The sequence below is a fragment of the Bos indicus genome, chromosome 18, assembly GCF_029378745.1.
Source record: "Bos indicus isolate NIAB-ARS_2022 breed Sahiwal x Tharparkar chromosome 18, NIAB-ARS_B.indTharparkar_mat_pri_1.0, whole genome shotgun sequence".
NCBI lineage: Eukaryota > Metazoa > Chordata > Mammalia > Artiodactyla > Bovidae > Bos > Bos indicus.
In genome coordinates this window covers 56,766,932-56,790,450 of record NC_091777.1, presented here as the reverse complement: position 1 = coordinate 56,790,450, position 23,519 = coordinate 56,766,932, and the positions used below count along the sequence as shown (strand labels likewise).

The 23,519-nt window shown below is 60.7% G+C and overlaps 3 protein-coding genes across 5 annotated transcripts; 2 read left to right on the top strand and 1 right to left on the bottom strand.

Moving 5' to 3' along the window:
• Nucleotides 1-111: 111 nt before the first annotated feature.
• On the top strand, nucleotides 112-8,340 carry AKT1S1 (AKT1 substrate 1). Of its 3 annotated transcripts, none has more exons than XM_019978690.2 (5): nucleotides 112-207; nucleotides 4,258-4,643; nucleotides 5,677-5,754; nucleotides 5,850-6,019; nucleotides 7,332-8,340. In XM_019978690.2, exons 2-5 carry the CDS (start codon nucleotides 4,265-4,267, stop codon nucleotides 7,473-7,475), a joined length of 771 nt encoding a protein of 256 aa, XP_019834249.2. In that variant the 5' UTR covers nucleotides 112-207; nucleotides 4,258-4,264; the 3' UTR covers nucleotides 7,476-8,340. The 3 variants fall into 3 exon arrangements, with proteins under 3 accessions (XP_019834249.2, XP_019834246.2, XP_019834247.2); XM_019978687.2 differs by lacking the exon at nucleotides 112-207 and adding an exon at nucleotides 791-858; XM_019978688.2 differs by lacking the exon at nucleotides 112-207 and adding an exon at nucleotides 884-3,258.
• Nucleotides 8,341-9,243: 903 nt separating this feature from the next.
• Nucleotides 9,244-14,605, top strand: PNKP (polynucleotide kinase 3'-phosphatase). The gene is made up of 17 exons (XM_019978682.2): nucleotides 9,244-9,397; nucleotides 9,648-9,811; nucleotides 10,457-10,503; nucleotides 10,841-11,143; nucleotides 11,524-11,603; nucleotides 11,681-11,738; nucleotides 11,820-11,927; nucleotides 12,228-12,299; nucleotides 13,027-13,075; nucleotides 13,173-13,243; nucleotides 13,334-13,426; nucleotides 13,502-13,598; nucleotides 13,675-13,736; nucleotides 13,918-14,027; nucleotides 14,105-14,192; nucleotides 14,266-14,327; nucleotides 14,414-14,605. The coding sequence occupies exons 2-17, from the start codon at nucleotides 9,661-9,663 to the stop codon at nucleotides 14,529-14,531; spliced, it is 1,569 nt and encodes a 522-aa protein (XP_019834241.2). The 5' UTR covers nucleotides 9,244-9,397; nucleotides 9,648-9,660; the 3' UTR covers nucleotides 14,532-14,605.
• A 392-nt stretch (nucleotides 14,606-14,997) lies between these two features.
• On the bottom strand, nucleotides 14,998-22,590 carry PTOV1 (PTOV1 extended AT-hook containing adaptor protein). The gene is made up of 13 exons (XM_070771516.1): nucleotides 22,233-22,590; nucleotides 19,657-19,794; nucleotides 19,458-19,540; nucleotides 19,331-19,388; nucleotides 19,146-19,253; nucleotides 17,839-17,994; nucleotides 17,426-17,512; nucleotides 17,265-17,338; nucleotides 17,120-17,177; nucleotides 16,865-16,969; nucleotides 15,477-15,674; nucleotides 15,324-15,394; nucleotides 14,998-15,121 (listed from the first exon to the last, which is right to left on the bottom strand). Exons 1-12 carry the CDS (start codon nucleotides 22,401-22,403, stop codon nucleotides 15,383-15,385), a joined length of 1,248 nt encoding a protein of 415 aa, XP_070627617.1. The 5' UTR covers nucleotides 22,404-22,590; the 3' UTR covers nucleotides 14,998-15,121; nucleotides 15,324-15,382.
• Nucleotides 22,591-23,519: the final 929 nt, after the last annotated feature.

Below are 23,519 nucleotides of genomic sequence, written 5' to 3'. Positions count from 1 at the left end.
TCCAGGAGCTCCACCCCCTCGATCAAGCTGGCTCCGAGAGGCCTAGTCCTTTCTCCATATTGCATGCTGGCATCGAAGCCAAAAGGGTGCCATTTTGCTCGAGGGCAAGGCCAAGGCCGGCGACCTGAGGCCATGTTAATGCGGGGCAGTCCCATCTCTCTGCGGGGCGCGAAAGCAGGGTCCTGGAAGAACAGGATAAAAGAAAAGGTGAGAGGAGCTGTGCATCACAACAGGCCCTGAAGGACTCGTGTTAAAGGGATGAAACCGTCGGTTTCCCCGGGAACGGAGCAATCCCGGATAAATTCCTAAGTCACCGTCGAAAGCGGCCTGAGCCGCCATATTGAAACTGGGCAAACTGAAGCAAGAGAGGCTGCCATGTTGGCTCTTTGCCAGTCTTGGTGCTGAAGGGGGATAGGCTTGGAGAGCCTATGTTTATGTTATGGACAAACGATGTCTGGCTGGTTGCCATGTCATTAATGGACATTGCTTGCCACTAGTTCTGTGGAAGAGGTTATTAGTGTGAGGGACGTCAGCTCGCTTGAGTTAGTATACTGTAGTCCTGAGTGTGCATGTAGCATTTTCCCTATATTTTGGGGGGACAAATCGAAATGTGGGTTTGTGTCTGGGAAAGTTGAAGCCTTTCTTTCACCATCTTTCTTATGGACACTCTGCCGTCGCCAATGCCCCACTGGGATCCGGCGAAACACCCGTGCCGCCATGTTGGTCTCCGGAGTCTGGTGTTAGGGAGGCGGGGTGTGCAACGTGGAGGCGGGGCAAAGACGCGGAAGTGACGTAAGATACCGCCATGTCTTTTGAGGGCGGCGACGGTGCCGGGCCGGCCATGCTGGCTACGGGCACGTGAGTGGAGGCGGCGTTGTGAACCGCGGTGTGGGGAGGATTTGGCCGTCCGGAGGAGAGGGGCGCTGGGTGGGCGAGCCGCTCGTGGGAAGGGTATAGCCTGCGTTGATCAGAGGGCAGAGATCGCCCAGTGACCTCACGCTGAGCGCTGGAAAGGTGTCGGCCGCGGGAACCGTTGTGTCTGACCCTAGGCAAAGCTTGGACAGCTTTATCCTCTGTCTCCAGACCCACTAGGATTCTTGACTTAGGCGTGGACCATGTCCACAGGGTCGGGGGGTTACTCGGTGAGGCCGCGGGGCGCCCCTCACCCGTCCAAAGGCGGGACTTCCGGTCCTGGCCCCTACCTGGGCGGGATTTCCTGTGTGCTTCCTAGAGAAGTGGGTCTTTACCTGAGCCCCCGGACCAAGTAGCGAGTTCTGTGAGCGGTAGAGAAAGACCCCGGACATTCACCTGCCCCAGGCCACAGGGTGCATCCCCGAGTTCCTCCCACCTTGGGCCGGGGAAGGGGTTTACTTCCAGTTTGACAGGTGATTGGGGGGGACTTCGCTGGCATGCTAGCATCCCTCATTCCTTGGGGGACTTTTCCTCTTTCCTCATCTCTTCCTGGAGTCGCTTTCCTCACCTCACCCCCCACCTCATCCTAAAAAGCCAGTCGCCTTACCTGTCCCTTCCTCCTATGGGGGACAGGTCTCACCTCCCTCTTTCCCTAATCTTCAGTTCAGTCGCTCAGTAGTGTCCGACTCTTCCCTAATCTTAAATACCTCTATTTGGAGGGAGAGGGGGTCTTCCATCTATCAGCTCCATGGAAGATAACAGGACTTCCTCTGGAACCTGAACGGCTGGGAGACTCTCCTGGGGTGGGGGGCGATACTTGGCTTGGCTACTCTCCTTTTAGGTAACCAATGCCAGAGACGCCCGCCCCAGCCAAGATCCCCAAGCCTTGGCAGAGGGGCCTACGTAAGTCACTCTCCTCCTCTTTGAGCTATGTGTGGAGCTCTTGTGACCCGCTCACTCCCACTTGACTCTTTCCAGGTATTCCCAGGCTCTTGGAGTTTGATCTGCTCTCAGATCTTCTCTAGGAGAGGAGCCATACCTTGATGTCCCAAGGAAGAGCCCCCTGGCCTGGCATTACCAGGCTGTGCGACCTTGGGCCACTCACTTTCCTGCCCTGAGCCTCAGTTTTCTCCATCAACTGGGACCCAAGGAGTGGCTGTGAGACCCTGGGTACCTCCCAGTTTGGTTGGGCTTTGGAGTCCGTCAAGCAGACCACAGTTTCACTTCACTTCTGCCCTTTCTAGCTGTGCGCCTCTGGCCAGTGCCTTAAGTTTCTGAGCCTCACTTTTCCCTTCTGGACTATGAAGTCATAAATCTTTCCTCATAAGATAGGCAGGGTGGCATTTAGGATTAAGAACAGGTTCTGGATCCAGGATGACCAATCCAGGTCCCAGCCCTCCATCTCGGTCAAGACATTGACCCCAGTCAAGACATTGAGTCTCCCCGGGCCTCAGTTTGCAGCTGTAAAGTGGGATGATCGTAGCTCCACCCTCACAGGGTGGTGAGAGGGTGGGATGAGACTGGATGACACGCTCAGGTTCCTGCCTGGCCCGTGGGAGGGGCGGTATCAACTTGCTTCAGGGTCTGTCCGGACTGGCAGTGCTTGTGCTCTGACTGCATGTGGCTTCTGGCAAGGGCTTTGTACTCCGTGAGCTTTGACTGTCTGGTTTGTGAGGTAACAGCTCCCACCTTTGTAGGTCAGGTAGCAGGGATCATGACCAGTGCAGAGTCCCTGCACAGAGCAAGTGCTCAGCAAACTCTGGCCTCTCTGATCATCAGTCCCAAAGAGGATGCGAATTGAAATCTAACTTCTCCGACCCGGGAGGGCTAGATCACAGTCCTGCTTGAATGCCTCTTTGGGGAGGCTCCTCAGCTGTCTAGCTCAACCACTGGTTTACAGGGAGAGGACAGTGAGGCACAGAGAAGGCCTCTCAGTGGTCCGAGGTCACACAGCAGTCAGGGCGGGAAGTCAGGCTCCTGGTCCCTTGTTCTTCTCCGCTTGTAAGAAGATGCATCCAAGCAGGTCATCTACTTAGGGCAAACCTGTCCTGGGGACACAGATCCCTGACCTCGGGTGGCTTATAGTCTGATGGAGGAGGCAGCCAGAGGTACAGCTATCACAAGCTTGTGTGACAAGAGCTGTAATGGAGGTAGCCGAGGGCATTTTGGGTCGAGGGGAGGCATCTGATCCATCTTGAGGGATCAGGGGAGACTATCAGAGGACCTGCTGGAAGTGCAAGGACGTTGTGGGCAGAGCCCAGGTGCAGAAAGCAGCCAGCATCCCATTTTCTGCTCAACTCCAGCTTGCTGAGACCTGCCGTGTGTCAGGCAAGGCTGGTGTCTCAGGTGAATCTGACAGGCCTGGCCTCGAGGGCCTCCTACACTGGTGGGGAAATGGATGTGGATCCATCCACGTAGGGCTCCCAGAGGGATCTGGGCTAGAATGGGGATCATTCAGACATTGCAGGAGCCTGTGGATGGGGAGGGGCCCCCCTGAGATAGGGGTGGGTGCAGAAGTGACAAGTACAGAGGACAAGTGGTCCAGGCTGGGGGTCGGGTGGGGGGTTCACCTGGACTGAAGGCCTTGGGCTTCAGGAGTCTGGAAGTATGTGAGGCCGGGGCGGGCCTTCTGGTACTGGGCTGAGGGACTGTGACCTTGTCCATGGGATGCTGGAGCAGGTCAGCTCCGGGGGTAAAAGGACCCTCCGCCCCCAGCCCGGGGCCTGGGTGCTACTGGACTGGAGGCTGGGGCCATGGTGCAGGGCAGCACAGTCCATCAGAAATATGATCTGAGCCATGTGTATAACTTCACATTTCCTATGAGCCACATTAAAAAAGTAGAAAGAAAACAGATGAGATTGACTTTTACCCTCTTATTTTATTTAGCCAGCATAAATAAACGTCATCATTTCAACATTTAATCAACTTCAGATTGCTCATGAGATATTTTACATCCTACCTTTTTGTGCTAAGTAAGCCTTGACAGTCCGGTGTGGATTTCACCCTCTTGGCACGTCTCATTTTGGATCAGTTACATCTCAAGTGCTCCCCAGTCACGTGTGGCTGATGGCTTCTATGCTGGACAGGGCAGGGCTAAGAGGAGAGTCGGGGGCTGAGGGGACAGGGTGAGGATGGGCCGGGGGCCCAGGACAGGGCCTGGAGGTCTGGATGAAGAGGAGTCCTGCAGAAACAGAGGGCGGGGTCAGGTTGGGGGAGGGGAGTGGGAGCTGGGATCAGGTGGCGAGCAGGGCTGGCTGTGTAGTCCAGGGCCTGGTGGACACGTGGGGCTGGGTGGACAGTGAAGTCTGCTGGGCCTCAGCCTCCTCTGTCCTGCTCTGCCCCCAGGGCGCGGATGGCGTCGGGGCGGCCCGAGGAGCTGTGGGAGGCCGTGATGGGGGCCGCCGAGCGCTTCCGGGCCCGGACGGGCACGGAGCTGGTGCTGCTGACAGCCGCGCCACCCCCGCCACCCCGCCCTGGCCCCTGCGCCTACGCGGCCCATGGCCGAGGGGCCCTGGCCGAGGCCGCCCGCCGCTGCCTCCATGACATCGCCCTGGCCCACCGGGCGGCTGCCGCGGCCCGGCCCCCTGTGCCCCCACCAGCACCTCAGCCGCCCAGCCCCGCGCGAAGCCCACCCCGGCCTGCACTTGCCAGGGAGGAAGACGAGGAGGACGAGGACGAACCCACAGAGACGGAGACCTCTGGGGAGCGACTGGGCGTCAGCGATAATGGAGGTGAGGCGGCAGGGGCCGGGGTGGCTCTTGGTCAGTCGCCTCCTCAGTGGGCTTTACCAGAGGGGTGCAGCTTGCTTGTCCTGTGGGCTGGCCTGTAACTCACTCTGTGACCTTGAGCAAGTCATTTCTCCTCCCTGAGCCTGGGTTTCCTTTCATCATTCCCTGGGACCAGCTCTGCTGGGAGGTGCTGGGTACGGAGAAAGTCAACTCAGGGCCTTTTCTCTAGGTACTGCAGGTCTGGCCAAGGAATTAAGAGTCCTGGCATGAAGCAGTGCCCTGTGGAGGGCGTGGGGCGGGTGGGGAGGGAACCTTCTGAGCTGGGAGCGTGAGTAGGACAGGACTTGTTTGCAAACTTGGGGTGCCTAATGCCAGTGAGAGCAGAGACAGGAGTTAAAGAGGGTCAGGGGCACAAGCAACGATGGAGGGTGCAACTGGCTGCAGTGGGGGAAACAAGAGCTTGGATGCTTTCTAGAGACTGGACTGTAACATTAGGGTTTTGAAGAGTGAGTAGGAGTTCTCCAGTGGCGGGTGGATGGAGGGCTTAACTAAGTAGTTGCTCGCTTGTTACTGTTATTACCAACAGCTGACTTTCTCAGTGTTGCTGGACAAACCCATGGGGTTAAGGGCTCAGACTGTGAAGCCAGGTGACGTAGGTTCAGATCCTTATTAGAGGTGAGACTAAGGGCAAGTAAGTTCATCTGTGTGCACCATCGGGCGCTGGTTGTCAAACAGGGATCATAATCATCTCATCTCCCTCTCAGCCTGTATTTTGAGTCAGTTCATCCCAAATGAACCTTACAGATTTTGTGTTCATCCAACCAGTTGTTTTCACCCAGGGAGATACCAGATAGACAGAAGCTAGATTTATTTCTGCCGAAGGCCAGCCAGATAACCAGGGGAAAGGTGTGCGAGGCCCGAGGCTTGCAAGGGCCTGGCCAGTGCAGGGGATGGGGAGGCGTTGGCAGTGGCCGCAGTCCAGAGCACTCAGAGCGCAGCAGGCACCAAGTGGCCGGGCCTCTGACACCACCCACAGGACTCTTTGTGATGGACGAGGACACCACGCTGCAGGACCTACCCCCCTTCTGTGAGTCAGACCCCGAGAGCACGGACGGTGAGTGTTGCAGGCTGTCCCCATCACCAGAGTGGGGGGTGAGGGGAGCTGGGATCAAGGCGGGGACAGAGCCTGGAGTCCACACTCTCTCCCAGATGGCAGCCTGAGCGAGGAGACTCCTGCTGGCCCCCCAGCTTACTCAGTGCCCCCGGCCTCAGCCCTGCCCACACAGCAGTACGCCAAGTCCCTGCCTGTGTCCGTGCCCGTCTGGGCCTTCAAGGAGAAGAGGACAGAAGCTCGGTCGTCCGATGAGGAGAACGGGCCGGTGAGGGGCAAGTGGGGGAGGCGGGGAGGAGGGTGTGGGGAAGGGCTCAGAGGTGTCTCCTCCAGGAAGCCCTCAGACATGGATGCCACGTTTCCCAGATTTGATCTGCCCCTCCTCACAAGGCTAGTTCTCGGGCGAGAGCCCTGCAGCTTTTAACTGCATCGTAGCCTTGTAGAGAGAGAGCGGCCTCTCCTTCCCCAAAACAGCTCTGTTAGTAGAATACCTGATCTGGACAGGGCGCACGTGTTTGGTGTCCCCTCCAGATGGGGAAACTGAGGCTCAGCGGGGTCAGATTGCTTTCCGCCCTCACCCCTCATATTCCTGGCCCCTCCTGGAGTCTGTGCTACCTCTCTTGTCCTCCATTCCTCCCACACCATCCTACATGGATTCCTGGGCTGGCCTGGGTGGGTCCTCATCGCCCACCACTAAAGCTCGGAAGCAGAAGGAAAGCCGATGCACTGAGAGTACACATGACTTGCTGAGACTCAGCTGGGATTAGAACCCTTTTGGAAAACAGCTCTGGAGGGAGGTGGCCTTGGGTCCTGTGGTTCCTCCTCCCTATGACACTCAGTGTCCTCCTTTACAGACTGGCAGGGTTCACTAGCTGCTGCCGTCCTTGTTTGTTGGTGGAAACATAATTAACCGAACCTCTGAGGTCCTGGGCTGGCCTCCAAGAGGGCCTGAGTCCGGCTTCTGTCTGTGGCCTCTCTCACTCCGCTGGGTGTCAGGGCCCGAAGGAAGGTAGCACTGGGTGCTGGGGCTGCAGGTAGAATGAGGACCCCTCCCTGGTGGAGACTGACAGGGAGAGGGCTCCTTTCTCTACAGCCCTGGTGACTTGGTCGTTCAGCTTTCTTTAGCAATCACTATGGTGATTAGCCCACACCCTACTATCTGCCCCATTTTTCAGAGGGGAGACAGGAACCTAAAGAGATAAAATCCCTATTGACAGCTAGTGGCTGGCAGAAGCCTGATTAGAACATGACTGAGTCCCAAACCTGGTCCTCAGACATGAGACTCTGGGTGCACACAGCCTTGATGGTCAGCACCCAGGCAGCACTTCCACTCTGGAAGGACGGCGGTGAGACAGGCTGCAGTGCGTGCACAAAGGACCAGGCTGAGAATGCGGGGAGGAGAGGGGCAGGAAGGCTTCCTGGAGGACGTGGTGCCTTGAGTTGGGTAGCAGAACCCTAAATGGAGCAGGACAGGATGAACGGCCTGCCAGGCCGTAGGCGTCGCAGGGGCAAAGTGCTAGGAGAGGACCTGGAGCCCTGGGGTGCAGGCTCTGACCCCGTCCGTGTCGCCGGTCCCGCAGCCCTCTTCGCCGGACCTGGACCGTATCGCGGCGAGCATGCGCGCACTGGTGCTGCGGGAGGCCGAGGACACTCAGGTCTTCGGGGACCTGCCGCGGCCACGGCTCAACACCAGCGACTTCCAGAAGCTGAAGCGGAAATACTGAGGCCCAAGGAGCTTCCCGGCCCGGCGTCCGTCCCACCCTTACACTACACCCCTGCCCCGCCCCCGGGGCCAGCCAATCCGAGTCAGATCCGGGACCGGCCTCCCACCCCCCGGGCCACCAGGATTGACCAGTTCCTGCAGATTCCCGCCACCCTTCCAGCCCACGATAACTCCCGCGCCGCCGAACGGGGCCTATCCAGTTTCCGGATTGGGTCTGTCTGCTCTCTGCCCAGCAACAGACTTTTTTCTAGTAAGGAATTGGCTCGCTCCGCGACCGGGGCGTGGCTAATTCGCAAGGCTTTGGCTCCATTCCCGAAAGTCAAGCTCCAGGATTGGGGGTAATGGTCCTCCCCTTCAGCATAGCGAATGGACAGCTCCTTCATTTGATTGACTTGAACACTGTAAAGGGCTTGACCAATCTCCCGAGAGGCTGAGTTCCCCCATTTGATTGGCTCTAGCCTCCTGGGGGCGTAGCCAACTCCTCCTGTGCCCAGGATTGGCCTGTGGCGTTAAATTTACGTTCTTTACACTACTGGGGCTGGGGTTGGTTTTCGCCGAAGTCCTGACAATTGTCCCTCTGGCACCCTCAGGGATGGCCTGACCCGGTTCTTGCGTCTGACACCCTCTCATTGGTTACATCCCACAACTGCCTGCCAATCAAACCCGTCCTTGCATCCAGGACGTTACCAGCTCCCGCCCCTCTCCCCCCACCCCCACAGGTGCCTTAAAGGGCCCTCGTCCACCCAAGGTGGGGGGCAGGGGGCCTCACTCTCCGGCCCTGGTGTTGGGGGGAGAGAGTCGGGGGTGGGGATCGGGAGTTGGGAGGGGCGCTCTGAGATTAAAGAGTTTTACCTCTGACAAATGAATATGAAGTGTGTTCTGGGTATTCATTCAACATTTTTCGAAGCCAAATGAGCAGGTCTCATTGCTCAATGTAAAGTTGGGAATTGGGACTCGTCCCGATTTCACGGATAAGAAAAGGTAGATACACAGGGTGGAAGAAAGGATTCCATTCCTGTGTTATCTTCAGGGCTGTAAATTTCGGAATAAGCGTAGTTTTGAGTCGGTCTCCTGAGCCCACATGCTGCTGCTGCTAAGTCGCTTCAGTCGTGTCCGACCCCGTGCGACCCCCATAAACGGCAGCCCACCAGGCTCCTCCATCCATGGGATTTTCCAGGCAAGAGTACTGGAGTGGGGTGCCATTGCCTTCTCCGCTGAGCCCACATAGTGCCCAGGAACCCCCAGCTGAGGCCGGGAGGTTTCGGACTAATGTAAGACAGCTGGAGGTAAAAGAACAAACGGCTCTGGTCTGAGGATGCAAACGCGGAATCCCCGTCTCCCATCAGATCACCACCGATGGAATGCTAACGACAAGACTTCAACAGGGTAAACTATTACCTAGACAACTTTACAAATTATTTACATGTACTAACTCTATCTTTTACAACTCTAACTTTACAAATTATTTACATGTACTAACTCTATCTTTCCTTCCACAAAGTGGAAACGATTATCCTCACACTAGACGAGAAAACTGCAGCATTGCTGTCCCGACGGGGTTTCGTCAACTGACAATAACCTTAAAGAGAACTTCATGCCGCTGTAACTATCTCCGGCAAAAGGAAACATTAGACTTCAACGCGGAAAGAGGAAAATCTGTGAGCATGGAATCCACTCCCCCCTACAGGCCTGAGTCTCATACTGCAGCAGAGGAGATGAAGGTCAGAGCTGCAGAGGGACCTTAGGGTGCCTGGGCCTGAGAGGGCGGGGCTTATGCCGCAGCGGCGCCAATGCCCCGCCCACCTCGGTAGGAAGAGTCATTTCCGTGGGCGGAGAGACAGCAGCCAGCCGAGTCGCCGGCACAGCGCCTCCGGCAAGCCCTCCCCGGTCGGAAGTGGCGAATGAACCAAGCGGTGGGCAGGGGTGAGCGTGGGGCCGAGGCGAGAGCGCGAATTTTTCGGCCTTTGCCCTGGAAAGCGGGGGTCCAGTCTCCGGAGGTAGAGCGGGGCGTCGTCGCCTGGGAAACCGAGCTATCCCGAGGCCGACGAGTGGGTGGGACTTCCGGAACCTTTAGCGGAAGAAAGGAATTCCTAGTGGAGAAGGCGGGAGGAGGCGGGACTTCCTGTGGCAACTGAGGGCTGCCAGTCAAACCGGTTTCCCTATTTCCCCTTAGGCCGACTCCCAAAATGGCCAGGGTGGAGACCCAGGGTCGCCTGTGGCTGGAGAGCCCCGCTGGGGGAGCGCCTCCCATCTTCCTGCCCACAGGAGGGCAAGCTCTGGTCCTGGGCCGGGGACCCTTGACGCAGGTTACCGACCGGAAGTGCTCCCGAAACCAGGGTAGGCGGGGCGGGGCCTGAGCTGGACCGGGTGGTGTGGCGTGTGCTTAAGGAGCGGGAACACAGGCAGTTGGAAAGACAGGAGGGGATATGCTTGGCCACCATGCGGAACTGCGTGGTGCGGCCAGCCCCGAAGTTAGTAGGTGCCCCCTGTGGAGAGCACAGAAAGAAAAAGGGTACTTGACCTGGATTTAGCCAGACGCCTTGGACGGGAGCGGAGGGAGTCCATCCCGAGACACTTGTCACTGGGCAGAGAAGGGTAGTCACAAGTGCCGCGAAGACTTGAATGAGGCCACGACCCTTGTTAAGCAGAGAGCCGGTTCTATGGAGAAAAGTGCATATTGCGGGTCAAGCCCGGAATCTGCATCTTGTCAAGGTCCTACATTATCAAGGAGAAGCCATTTCTACACAGAAAAATACCTGCCGTCTCCCTAGGCGAGGACTAGTGTCCCAGGCAATTGTAAGGCCTTTATTGGCTCCTGCATGTCAAGGAGTGAGCCAGTCCTACTTAGAAAATAAACTGCTTCCTCCTGCCGAATGGCTGCTGTGGCCCCATCCTGTGGTTTGAAGCGGGGCGTGCTCCCCAGTAAGGAGGGAACCAGTCACCCAAGGATTCAGATCCTGACTCCACCCCTTCAATCTTCAGTGGAGCTGGTCGCTGACCCTGAGACTCGGACGGTGGCAGTGAAACAGGTACCGATTCCTTAACAAGAGGCAGCAGGCCTGGGGGTGAGGATGGAGGGTATGGAGAATCGTCACCCAGCGGGGAACGGGCCCAATTGGGAAAACCAGACTCTGGGAGGGGAACAGGTGTAGCCCGCTGCAACCGGGTAAACATCCATCCCCATTTAAAATGAGTAAGACTGGAGGCTGCTAATCTTCCCAGAGCCTGATTGGCGGTACACGGTGAAGAGGCGGGGCTCGAGGGTCTGATTGGCTGGTGGAGAACGGCGATTCCTTTCCCGGGTTATTTGATTGGAGGAGGTTGCCGGGGGGTGGGGCCAGCTCCAGTTACCGCCTCTCTCTACAGCTGGGAGTTAACCCCTCAACTGCCGGGACCCAGGAGCTGAGACCGGGTTTGAAGGGCGCTCTGGGGGTGGGGGACACGCTGTATTTGGTCAATGGCCTCCACCCGCTGACCCTGCGCTGGGAAGAGGCCCTCACTCCAGAATCCCAGCCAGACACTCCACCCAGTACCCCTCCCGTGACCCGAGAGGGAGAGGAGGAAAATGTTGAGCAGCAGAAAAAGCGGATAAGGAAGTCATCCCCTGGCTGGGAGACCTTCGAGAAGCTGCTGGTGTTCACAGCACCTGGTGTGAAGGCTCGGGGCAAGGTGAGGCCCAAGCTGAAGACTGAGCTCTAGCACAGTCCAGTTAACACCCAAACAAAACTTAGCTCCCATTTGGATTTTCGTGGTTTTTAGTCCCCAAAAGTGAAATGGAAGGAGGCTGGGTCGGATACGAAACCCATTTTAAAGATTGAAATACTGAGGGGCTCAGGAGGAATGGGAGGTGGTAGAGAAGATTTCACTCTCTGCTGTCCGGGTGGCATCCTTGTCCTTACATAGGATGGGTAGGCCTGCTGTGACTGGGTTTCCCCATCTGTAAGGGGCGGGCGGTCATAGTCCCAGCTTGCAGAATTGATGCGAACCAGCCTGTGAGCTAGGTGGACCAGAGGTGTAACAGTGCTGCTCTTTTTTCTGGGTGACGCCAGGTGGCTGGTTTTGATCTGGACGGGACCCTCATCACCACACGTTCTGGGAAGGTCTTTCCCACTGGCCCCAGTGACTGGAGGTGATTGGAGGCAGTAGGAGGGGATGCTGAGGCGCTTCCGGGCCCCAGGTCACCTTGCGCTTCCTCGCCCGCCCTAGGATCTTGTACCTAGAGATTCCGCGGAAGCTCCGGGAACTAGCCGCCAAGGGTTACAAGGTGTGTGCCCCGTGGGGGCCGGCTCACAAGGCGGGCCTGGGCCTGATGAGGGGCCCGGGTAACACCCCGTCTCCTTCACAGCTGGTGATCTTCACCAACCAGATGGGCATCGGGCGCGGAAAGCTGCGAGCGGAGGAGTTCAAAGCTAAGGTGGAGGCTGTGGTGGAGAAGCTAGGGGTCCCCTTTCAGGTATGGCTGCACGGGAGGCTGAAGGACTATGTAGAGGGACAGAGAGGCTGAGACAGGGGCCAGAGATAGCGCGGTGGGCCGGAAAGGAGGAAACAAAGACCCGGGGAGAAGGTGTGACATGGTGAGCCAGTTGGGGAGTGGGTGGGAGCCCCAGGGGTGGTTATGCCGACAGATGCATTGTAAGTGGTGCTCACCTTGGTGAGGGTTGGAGTAGTGTCTTTGGGATTCAGGTGCCCTTGAAGGACTCTGGGTGTCGGAGCAAGAGTCAAGGATGGTGTCTGACCCCCACCCCACCCGCAGGTGCTGGTGGCCACGCACGCAGGCTTGTACCGGAAGCCAGTGAGCGGCATGTGGGACCACCTGCAGGAGCAGGTGAGCCTCCGACTCCCAGGGCTCCGCGCCCGTCTGCCCACTCCAGGTCTCTGCTCCATGACCTTCCCTGTCACCCCCTCCCCAGGCCTGGCCGCCTCAGTTTTTTTGCTATCATGTCCTAGTGCTGGTGGGTGAGGCCAGTGCTTTTAAACTCGGAAAACCGGAGTGGTCTAGAGAGAAATCACCTGTGGATTCATTCATGGGTTTGTTCTTCAGAACAAACAAAGCTTCTTGAGCTGAACGTATTAGTGGACAAGACAGACCTGCCTGCGCCCGGGTGCTCCTGGACTAGGGAGGGCGCGGACGATGATAAGTGTGTTGATGGATGTGTAAACAGTGAGGGTGCGGCCAGGTGTTGATTAAAGGTGGTGAGGGAGCCGTGTGTCATCTGAGGAAAGAGCAGAGTAACAGCAAGTGCAAGGATCTTGAGGTGGATGGGGTCTGGTGTGTTCGCGGGCAGGGAGGAGGCCTGGGTGGCTACCGCTGAGCGGGTGAGGGGGGCGAGTGGGAGGTCAGACTGCGTGGGGTCCGGGGCCGCGCCCGGTGGGAGCGGGCGCCCTCTGGCGGCCGCTTGTGGAACAGACGGTGAAGCGGCTGAGAAGTGGCTGAGGTCTCAGAGGCTGGAGGGCACGCCTAATGCGGGGCACCGACGGAGGAGGACCCGTTAGTGCGACAGATGTGGGCGTGGGTCCCTTACTGCCTCTCATGTGTCCCCATCCCTGCCCAGGCCAACGAGGGCGTGCCCATCTCCATCGGGGACAGCGTCTTTGTGGGAGGTAAGGGCCTTGGGCTGGGGAGGTGAGTGGGTTCTGGGCGCTGATGGGGACGGGCCGCCCCCAAGGATGCGGGTGGAGACGGGGCTCCGTGTTCCAGACGCAGCGGGACGCCCAGCCAACTGGGCCCCTGGGCGCAAGAAGAAAGACTTCTCCTGTGCAGACCGCCTGGTGAGTGCCCCACACGGTCCCGCCCCCGGAGCCCGCCCCCACCCAGCCCCACCCCACCCCACCCCACACAACTTGCGCCCTCGCCTGCAGTTCGCCCTGAACGTGGGCCTGCCATTCACCACACCAGAGGAGTTCTTTCTCAAGTGGCCCGCGACCCGCTTCGAGCTCCCAGCCTTTGACCCGGTGAGGCCTGAAGGGCGGTGCGGGGGGCGCACAGGGATGGGGCCGGGTCTCTCTCATCTTGTCTGTCCCTCCTAGAGGAGCGTCGCCCGCTCTGGGCCTCTCTGCCTCCCCGAGTCCAGCTCCCTCTTAAGCTCAGACCCGGAGGTGGTCGTCGCCGTGGGATTTCCTGGGGGTGAGACTCCCTGACCCCCAGAAGCCCCAGCCCCTTTCCGACTCCTCAGGCCCCACTCACCCTGCACCCTTCACAGCCGGGAAGTCCACCTTCCTCCGGGAGCATCTCGTGTCAGCCGGATACGTCCACGTGAACAGGGTAGGACTTGGTTTTCATTGCCCCCCGACCCCACAAGAACTGTCCTCTTGGTCTCCACTCCCTGGACAGCTGTCCTTTCTGACTCTCCGTCACTCTGCCTCGGTGTCCCCCCCACCGGCCCTCGGTCCCTGTGCCCCTGGGTCTCCCAGGCCCCATCCCTGATCTCTCTCTGGGTCTCCAGGACACTCTGGGCTCATGGCAGCGCTGTGTGACCGCATGTGAGGCAGCCCTGAAGCAGAGGAAACCGGTCGTGATCGACAACACAAACCCCGACGTCCAGAGCCGGGCCAGGTACCGGGGTCCCAGGGAAGGTCCCTGGAGGGCGGCCCCGGGCCCTTTACCAAGCCCCCTGCCCTCCTCTCCCCAAGGTACATCAAGTGTGCCCGGGATGCGGGCGTGCCCTGCCGCTGCTTCCTCTTCAGTGCCACCGTGGAGCAGGCGCGCCACAACAACCGGGTGAGCGAGCACCCCCAGCGCCCCCAGTCCCCACCGAGCCTTGGCCTCACCGGCCCCACCTCTGCCCCTGCAGTTCCGGGAGATGACAGACTCCTCCCACGTGCCCGTGTCCGACATCGTCATTTATGGCTACAGGTGGGGGCCGCAGGGTGGGGGGGGGGGGACATCGGGGTGAGCCCCAAGGTTGGGCCTCGCCTCCAGCCCGCACCCTCTGCCACCAGGAAGCAGTTCGAGGCCCCCACGCTGGCTGAAGGCTTCGCGGCCGTCCTGGAGATCCCATTTCGGCTGCATGTGGCACCGCAGCTCGAGCGGCTGTACCGCCAGTTCTCAGAGGGCTGAGCCATCCTGCACCGCACCCCCCCACCCCCCACCCGGCCCTCGCCCCTCACCACAATAAATGCTATTTTTCCTAACTCTTGGCCAGCATTTTGCTGGGAAGAAGTGTGGTTCACCCAGCCAGGCCAGCAGCACAGACCTGCTGGGCTCAGGGTCCCAGGAAGGCGCTAATGGGGACTCTGCCCCCTGGGGGGCCCCTGCCTCTCCTGGGTTGGAGAGATTTATGTTGGTGGCAGCTGGAACCTGCCTGGCCCTGCCTCGTGTCTGCTTCCAGCCGAGTGAGGCCCATGGAAGCCACAGGGCAGGGAGGGCAGCCTGGGAGCAGCTGCAGGAAGAACCCTGGAAGACTTGGAGCAGAAGGTACCACCCAGGCTGGGCAGCTCTGTGCGCGGTGGCATCCTCTCCCAGCTCAGATGAGGGGCCCGGCCTCTCTGGAGGCGGGAGTCTGAACAGAGCCAAGTGGCCAGACGGCTTTTAAAAGACTTTATTGGGGAAACGTACAGGGTGGGGGGCTGTCCTCGGAGACATCTCAGGACGTGGTCCTCCATCTCGCCGGGCGGGCACAGTCCCCAGAGGCCCCTGCTCAGAAGCATCTGATAGGGGTGGGGGGTGGGGGGCATAGAGGAGGACTGGGTGGGGGACCCCGCACCCCGCCCCAGGCCAGAAGCCTCCCAGGGGCTCAGCGGGGGCGGGCAGGCCTCTCCCTCTCTCATCTCCTGTAAGCCAGGGTCACACCACCTCCCAACCGCAGGCGTGTCCACGGGGCCCTCCTGCCCTGGGCCGGCTGCCACTCACCAGTCTTCGCAGGGGCCTCATCTGTGACTCCTGGAGAGGCCCGGCCCCAGGGGGGCCCACTACCCTCCCATCTGTGGGGAAGGACAGTAGGGAGGAGTCAGCCGCGGGCCGGGGCGGGTTGGGGAGAAGCGGCACAGCGAGGGGGGCCCTCACCCCTCGCTGCTGCTGCTCCTGCTCCAGGTTCCGCTGCAGCACCTGCTGCTGGTTGGCGATGACGCGCCGGATGCCGTTGACGAAGTTGCTCTGATCGTGGGGGATGAGGCCAATGAAGATCTTCTTCTCCGAGGAGTACAGGAGCATGAGCACGCGGACCTCGCAGGAGGCCTTGTAGGAGAAGTGCACGCAGCCCGCCTGGCGGCGCAGAGAGCAGTCACAGCCAGCCCTCAGCGCACTCCTTCCCTTGAGAGCCCGCGTCCAGAGGACAGAGCATTCCGGGCTGTCCCCAGGCCTGTCACCACTCTCAGGAGGGGACCTGAGACAGAAGCGCCTGCCCGAGGGTCCTCCCAGCACGCTCCGGTGATCCTGTGACCCCCACGCCGACTGGGCGAGCACCCAGGACCAGCCACAGCCGTGACGGACAGCACCGCACACAAGCCACCCCACGCTAGGGGAGAGACGGCGGGGCCCCAGGGCGGCCTCCACTGGGGAAACCCTAGAGGCAGTCGAGAGCAAGGAGGCTGGGCAGGTGACGCACCCCGTGGCTCAGCACCACAGCACCCACAGGTACCAAGCGCCTCCCGACCCATCTCACCGGATCCTCGCCCTCTGCAGGCCCGGGCGTCACCATCCCTATCTCCCAGGCTGAGAGCTTGAGGCCCCGCGGGCCCCCAGAAGAGGCTGTGCCGCCGTTGGCTGTGCGCCACCACGGGGACCAGCGGTGACAGGGCCAGGGGAAGGCGCTCCCAGCACCCACCGGAGCTGAGAGCCTGCAGGGGTGCTCACAGTAAGGTCTCCCTGAGGAAACTCTGAGCTTTTCAACTCTTATTTACCACAAAAGGCATACACAACCAGCCCCTCAAAGGCACTGAAGCACGACTATGATGCCTTCAGCTGATTTAGAAAGAAATGCTGAGCTAGGACAGCCGGACCCAGTAGAGCAAACACCCAAAAGCAGACACGGACAGCTGTGGCTTCAGGAGCCCAACACCCTTGCTTCCCAGAGGGAGAGACTGAGGCCTGCAGAGCAGAGGGACCAATTGAGACGCGCAGCAGATGAGACCCGGGGCTAAGAGCGCGGGCTGGAGGAAGACAGACCCCGACCCAGGGAAGGGCGAGGACACGGGGCAGTAAGGGCCTGGAAGCAGGGGTTAACCCAGACAGCGAGCAGGACCCAGAGGCCCAGCACGTGCGGGCACAGCCTCTGAGCCTCAGTTTCCCCATCTGTGAACCGGGGTCAGGACAAGTGATGTCCACGCAAACAGCACTGCATGCTTCCCCAGGGCTGGTTCTGGGGGAACCTCCCCTCCGTCTCCTTTCGGTTTCTGCGCCCCGAGTCGCTCTGTTTGGGGTCGTCAGCCCGGCGCGCGGCCCGCCCCACTCACAAAGCCATTGTCCATGATCCGGCACAGGCTCTTCAGCGTCTCCAGGTCCTTGGTGAAGTGGAACTGCACCAAGCGGGAGTTCCGGAAGAGCGGCACCAGCGTGGTCTGCAGGGCCCAGGGGCGGCTTCATGAGGCCCCCACCCAGTGGCCACCCGGCGACCCCGCACCTCACCCCGGCTGTGACCCCCTCGAAGCCAGGCCTGCAGCACCCCCACCCCCGCCCGGGGGTGGAGGCAGGCGCCCCTCCCCGCTCACCAGGAGCTGCTGCGGGATGAGCTGCATGTACAGCTTCCTCGGCCACTGCTCGGTCCTCCTGCGGGGACACGCCTGCAGTTCAGGAGGCGGGGCTCCCTCCAGCCCCGCCCCCGCCTTCCAGCCCCGCCCCCTGCCCACCACTCACAGGATCTCCCCTTGGTTCACATAGATGTGCGAGGGCAGCCACCGCTTAGACCGGCTGTGGGGCTCAGGCCTGGGCTTTTGGGGGGAAGAGGCTCAGGTCAGGAGTGGAAGGCGCCCTGGGTCAGTGACGAAGCACTGGTCCTAAGGTCCCCTTGGCCTCACCTCCTGCCACTCCATGACTCCGCTCCACGCCAGGAACTTGTTGTTGACAATCTGGACGGGGCCTGCCACGCCACCAGGTCCCACTGCCTGTGGGAGGAGACAGGTGGGCTGGAGGCTGCCCCAAGGCCCAGCCCCGCCTCGGACCCCTGCCGGGCTTGTGTTTCCAGGCTGCCCACAGGCCTAGAGGACTCCCCAGTGCTGGCCCAGCCCCGCTGCCCCCGTGCCCTCGGCTGGGACACTTTCAGGTGAAGGGGACGCTGTGAACCGCTGATGAGGTGGGAGCATGGTGCGCACACACCCCGTCCTGCCAGACTGCTGTGCCCGCCAGCCCGTCCAGCTCCCTGTGCCCCCCGGCCCTGCAGAGCCTCAGGGTGAGTGGCAGCCTCAGGGTGAGTGGCAGCCCCAGGGCACACCTGTTTCCGGGTGGTGATGACCTGCCGGATGGCGTTGACGAAGCCGCTCTGGTCGTAGGGGATGAGGCCCATGAAGATCTTCTTCTTGGACGAGTACAGCAGCATGAGCACGCGCACCTCGCATGGGGAGATGTGCGGGAAGAGCATGCAGCCCGCCTGCGGGAGGGCGGGCATCAAGGGGCAGAAACCCTCCAAGGGACCAGGGCCACCACGGCCTAAGAACCCGCACCTCGGTGTCGGCCCCACGGTGATCTGGGGTCAGGACAGGGGCCCCATGTTGGGAGGTGAGGGTCCTGAGAGGGCTCCATCTCCCACGCCCGCCCCCCACCCCAGGCCGGCCCTGTCCCGGGAGCCTGGGCCCAGCGGACAGAGGCCACCACACCGGGGGGAGACGCCAGACCAGAGCCGGGGAGCAGACCCAGCTCTGCATCCTCCTAGCTTTGACCCAAGGCAAGTCACCTCTGCACCTCAGTTACCCGATCTGTACAATGGCATAACAACAGTGCCCACAGCAAGTGCCACGTAAACTAGCCTGTTGCATGAGAAGCTACTGCCTCCTCGGTGGGACTGCAGGAGAACCTGAGCCCCATAGGCGTCCCTGTCCCCACCGGGGTGGAGCAGGCGCGCTCTCAGCAAACAGTGCTGAACCAGGCAGGAGAGACCCCCCACACCTGTCAATCCCACGAAGAAAGGGAGGACCGCACAGCGCCCCCTGAAGACCACAGCCGGGAGGCAGGCTGTCCCAGAGGGGACGGAGGACTGGAGGGACCCCAGAGCAGAGCCCTCTGGGCAGCTTCCCTTGGGCAGCTGCTGGAAACGTGCCCACGCCAGCTGTGTCTGAACCCTGACTCTTAACAACCTCACCAGCTCGAGTTTACTGAGCACCCACTACTCTCAGACCACTGCCTCGGTTTTACACAAATGCCCTAGCTCCCCCTAGGGGACCGCAGATAAGAACTATTCCCTGTTCCAGCTCTTTCCCATCACCCCCACTTCCAGGTCCCTGCCAGGGGCTGTGGCCCCAACAAGCTCCTGGCTCGGCGGAGGGCGGGCCCAGGCCCCTCCCTTTGCTCCTGTGCTTCATGCCCGCCACGGCCTGGCCTGGCGGAGAGCTGGGTTCCTCTGCTGTCCCCTCTAAGCAGTGAGACCCCAGTTCACACGGACGGGGGATGCCCCCGGAGGTCTCCCCGGACCCTGCCACCTGCCTCGATTGTCCCAGCAGAGCTCTGCCTACCACTTTACTTGGTCACCACGGTGTTCCCAGGGCCTCTGTCCCCACCCGCCCCCATCACCCCTGCCCCACTCACGAAGCCGTTGCCCATGACCCGGCAGAGCCCCTTGAGGGAGTCACAGTCTCTGTTGGTGAAGTGGAACTGCGCCAGCTGGGAGTTGCGGAACAGGGGGCCCAGGGTGGTCTGGGGGCGACATGGGGGCAGCAGGGTCAGGGCTGGGCAGGTGCTCGTGGCCGGGGCGGGTAAGGGTGGGGTCTCACCAGCAGCTGCTGCGGGATCAGTTGCATGATCAGCTTCTGCGGCCACTGGTCAGTCTCCCTGCAGGAGGAGAGGGTCAGGAGGGCGCACCCCCTCCGCCACCCACCCTCGCACCCTGCCCGCACTTACAGGTTCTCGCCCTGGTTCACGTAGGCCTGGCAGGGAAGGGCCCGCTTCAGCTTCGCGGTGGAGTCCGAGTAGGGTCTGCGCTTCTGTGGTGGGGGCAGAGGGGTCTCTGGACACAGCCCAGCTGTACGGGCTGGCTGCCTACCTGCGGGACCCCCAAATCAGCCCCCACCCTGCAGACTCGCAGGCCGCGGGTGCTCACCTCCTGCCACTCCAGGACACCGCTCCAGGCCAGCAGCTTGTTGCTGAGCCGGTGCTCACCAACGGCCAGGCCCCCGAGGGCGAGTCCAGGCGAGGAGGGCCCGATGGGGCCCAGGGCCCCAAAGACCCGAGCACCTTGCTGCGGGAGAGGGGGAGGCAATTGAGGAGCTGCCCCCACACACCCCAGAAGGGACACCCCAACCTCCAGACCCCAGGCCCCCTGCGGCAAATTGCCCCAGGCAGTCTCCAAACCCTTTCTTCCAGAGCTGACACTCAGACTGGGTGGCCCCCACGTCCTTTTCTGCCCGGCCTGCCTGTCCTCTCAACGCTGGTCCCTGAAAGCGACCAGCTGCTTCCCCTTCAGCCTTTGCTCGGGCCAGGCTCTGCCCTGGCCTGCCATGCCCTCCCCTTCAAGAGATGCGCCCCACTCATCCTCCCAGGATCATCAATTTTGGGTCCCTCTATTGAGATACGACTCTCAGAACACCCCACGACACACAGCCAGACGCACACCAGCTTCCCCCATCCCGCCCAAGCACAGAACTCTCTTCCACGGTTCCCCCGGCCCTGGAGAGAGAATCCAGGCTCTCCCCCGGCTCCCGCCAGGCGGGCTCCAGCCCTCCCTCACGCAGCCCAGTCTGCAGCCACTTCAGGCTGACCCTGGGGAGGCGGGAGGAAGCGACCGGAAGCACAGAGAACAGAACTCTGGGAACCGGGAGCCAGACGACAAACGGAGGGTCTCCCAAACACAGTGTCTTGAGAGCATCTGCAGCACACCACAATGTTGGCAGGACGAAGCCAAGCAGGACACATCCTACTCGTGGGGCACTATCCCGTCATCTCTAAACACACACACACCAAAAACATCTCAAAACAAACAAGGGGGAGTTTTGGACTGCGGGGCAGCAGGAAACTCGAAAACCTCTCTAGTAGGCGCCTCCAGGCAGCCAGAAAAAATAAAAGTGGTTATTTTCATCTTACTACTAATGAGTATTTTTTTCAAAATTTCCTATAAAGCACACAGGTGTCTTCTGCCCCAGAATATGAGACAGGAAAAACTATATTCCGCAAGAGCTTAAAAGGCAAAGAAATCTGAGCCAAGCGTGCTCTCCGTGTGGGCAGGTGGTTCTGGGATTCAGACAATCCAGTGAGATCAGGAAGAAAGGCAGAGGGCTTCCCGCTCTAAGAACATGGTGGTGTGTGTTCCTGAGATGGAGATAGACCGTTGGAGCCCTGGGTGCGTAGGCACCACGGCCAGAGCCCATAACATCCAACAAACTAGTTAGATCACACAACTGTAGAAGCCCTTGGGATCCAGACAAACGCACTTAAGGACCTGGGTCATGTGAGCACCAGGGACATCTGTTTAAACTCCGCCGTATTTCTAGCCATCAGACTAACCACGCTTTAATCTGGGGGGTGAAGATCAGAGAAGCTTAAGCCCAGCTCTCAACGAATGCAGGATGAGCATCAAGGTGGAGGGTCACGTTTAAGGACCAGACCTAAATGCAATCCTAAAAGGAAATCTCACATCTGGACAGGTGTGCATGTAAACTGGCTGTACCTCCCACATGTGTTTTGCTAGTCACTGCATAGGAAGCCTTTTTAGTACTTGAAAAAAGATGAAAGCCTTAGGACGCACGTTTAAGGACCCAGGACACGCTTGTGAACAAGAGAACATGAACGCTAAGAAACTGGGAAGCAATGGAGTCAAGGGTGATGTTTAAGAGCAGAGAGGTGTTCAGAGTCCGGGCATCTGACTCTTAACATCAAGAAAACCTGCTCAAGGCTGGTGTGCAGCTGCCACAGGTCCCCGCCACGTACAACGGTGAGGCAGGGTATTTATTAATTAGCCCCAGGTTAGGGTAAACGGCGCATCTGAGCAAGCGTGTCACAGTTTAGCTGTGCGTGATTTTTAACGTTGGGATGTGTGAATTTACCGCCCCAAAAACCTTAGGAAAATTTTTGAGAAGTATGTACAGGTTGTGGGTCTGGGGAAGCGTGTCTAACTTAGCGTCCCTGCGAAGCTATGTTTATGTTTAAGATCTGGGCTTGCCGTGATCAGTGGGGACATCCCACACCTGGGCAAGCGCGCAAACGAACCCCGGGCGCACACGCCACGGGCGCCCTGCTGAACGCCCCCGGGGGCAACACCTGGGCGCCCGACTGCGAGACGCGGGGCCCCTCGCCAGCGCCCCCCGCTCCTCCCCCATCTCCAGCTTCCCTGCGCGGAGAGAGAGCAACTTTCCAATTGGAAAAACAACAGTACATGCCGACCGTCCGCCCGCCCCCCACCCAGCGTTCGAATCAGGCCGCGGAGTCAGCAGTAATTTGAGCCCTTGCCACCCCCGTACCCCACCCCCGCCACCCCATCCCGAACGCGAAACAAAGGGGAGAGCCCGGCGCGTACCACCCAGGGGGTTTCACGGGGGGAGCGGGTCCCAGGCGGGACCACCCTTCGGGTCACCGGAGAAACCCCCGAGGGGGTGGGAGCCGGGGGACAAAGACACCAGCCCGGGGGAGGGGCCGGCGGGGGCGGGGCCGTGGAAAGCTCTGGAAAAAGGGCGGGGGGCTCACCATGGGAGGGGCCGAGCGAGCCCGGATCCGTGGCGGCTGCGGTCCCCGAGGGCTGGCCGGCCAGGAGCGCGAGCGGGCGGCGCGCGCCGTGAAGGGCCGCAGGGGGCGGCCTCGACCCCCGAGGGGGCCCCCAGCGCCGGAGCGGTGCGGGGCGCGGCGCGGACGGACCATGGCGGGCGCGGGCCGAGCGGACTGGGGGGCTGCCACGGGCCGCACGGGGGGCTGCGGGCTGCGCCGACTGAGGGGCGCGGGCGCGCGGCTCCGGGGGAGACGGGCCGGGCTGTACCAAGCGCAGGGGACGCGCCTCCGGAGAGGGGTCGCCGCGGCCGAACCACTGCGGCGAGCAGGGGAGCGCGGCGCGTACCAACCGCGTCCGCGAGGGGGCGTGGCCGGGGCGTACCAAACGGGGCGGAGGGGGGTGCCAGGGAAAGGGTGTGTGGGGCGGGGAACTCGGCAATTGGACGGGGCCGTGGGCCGCACGCGCACGAAATGGAGGGGCTGAGAGGACGTGAAAGAAACCACCTCAGGGGGCGGGACTGGGAGGCCACACCGAAGGGAGACGGGGCGGGAGGCGGGGAATGAACGTAGAGGGTGATACTAAGCGGGCTCCAGGCCTGGGGGGGCATGCCGGGCGGCGGAACCGGGAGACTACGTCGGGACGCGTCAGAAACAGAGGGAGGAAGGAATAATAGGCCTGGAGGCAAAGGAACCGACCTAGAGGTTCGGAAATACGGATCGTTCCAGAAACTCAGGAGAGGACTTAGGGTTTCAAGGCAGTGACGTGGCCAGGCGGGCGAGGGACCACAACTCCCAGCGGCCTCCGCGCGGCTTGGGCGGAGCCGGCGGTCCCATAGCTGCGTGCCCATTGGCTCCCGCGACCTAGGCTCCGCCCGCCTCCCTCTTCTCCTTGCCACTCGGCACTCAGGGCCATTCATTGATTCGCTCATTCACTGAGATTAAAGGACTGCGTATTCACATGCTGCTGCTGCTGCTGCTGCTGCTGCTGCTGCTAAGTCGCTTCAGTCATGTCTGACTCTGTGCGACCCCAGAGACGGCAGCCCACCAGGCTCCCCCGTCCCTGGGATTCTCCAGGCAACAACACTGGAGTGGGTTGCTATTTCCTTCTCCAGTGCATGAAAGTGAAAAGTGAAAGTGAAGTCGCTCAGTCGTGTCCGACTCTTCGCGACCCCATGGACTGCAGCCTACCAGGCTCCTCCGTCCTTGGGATTTTCCAAGCAGGAGTACTGGAGTGGGGTGCCATTGCCTTCTCCGATTCACATGCTAGTT

Excerpts from the sequence above, each read along its gene's own strand:
- AKT1S1 (XM_019978687.2), top strand. The coding sequence starts at position 806 with ATGTCTTTTGAGGGCGGCGACGGTGCCGGGCCGGCCATGCTGGCTACG. Across the intron at positions 5,755-5,849 it reads AGACCCCGAGAGCACGGACG|ATGGCAGCCTGAGCGAGGAG; the intron begins GTGAGTGTTGCA and ends ACTCTCTCCCAG. Across the intron at positions 6,020-7,331 it reads CCGATGAGGAGAACGGGCCG|CCCTCTTCGCCGGACCTGGA; the intron begins GTGAGGGGCAAG and ends CCGGTCCCGCAG.
- PNKP (XM_019978682.2), top strand. The coding sequence starts at position 9,661 with ATGGCCAGGGTGGAGACCCAGGGTCGCCTGTGGCTGGAGAGCCCCGCT. Across the intron at positions 9,812-10,456 it reads GAAGTGCTCCCGAAACCAGG|TGGAGCTGGTCGCTGACCCT; the intron begins GTAGGCGGGGCG and ends TTCAATCTTCAG. Across the intron at positions 14,028-14,104 it reads GACGTCCAGAGCCGGGCCAG|GTACATCAAGTGTGCCCGGG; the intron begins GTACCGGGGTCC and ends CCTCTCCCCAAG.
- PTOV1 (XM_070771516.1), bottom strand. The coding sequence starts at position 22,403 with ATGGTCCGTCCGCGCCGCGCCCCGCACCGCTCCGGCGCTGGGGGCCCC. Across the intron at positions 17,178-17,264 it reads GTGAACCAAGGGGAGATCCT|GAGGACCGAGCAGTGGCCGA; the intron begins GTGAGTGGTGGG and ends GTGTCCCCGCAG. Across the intron at positions 15,675-16,864 it reads GGATCATGGACAATGGCTTT|GCGGGCTGCGTGCACTTCTC; the intron begins GTGAGTGGGGCG and ends CTGCGCCGCCAG.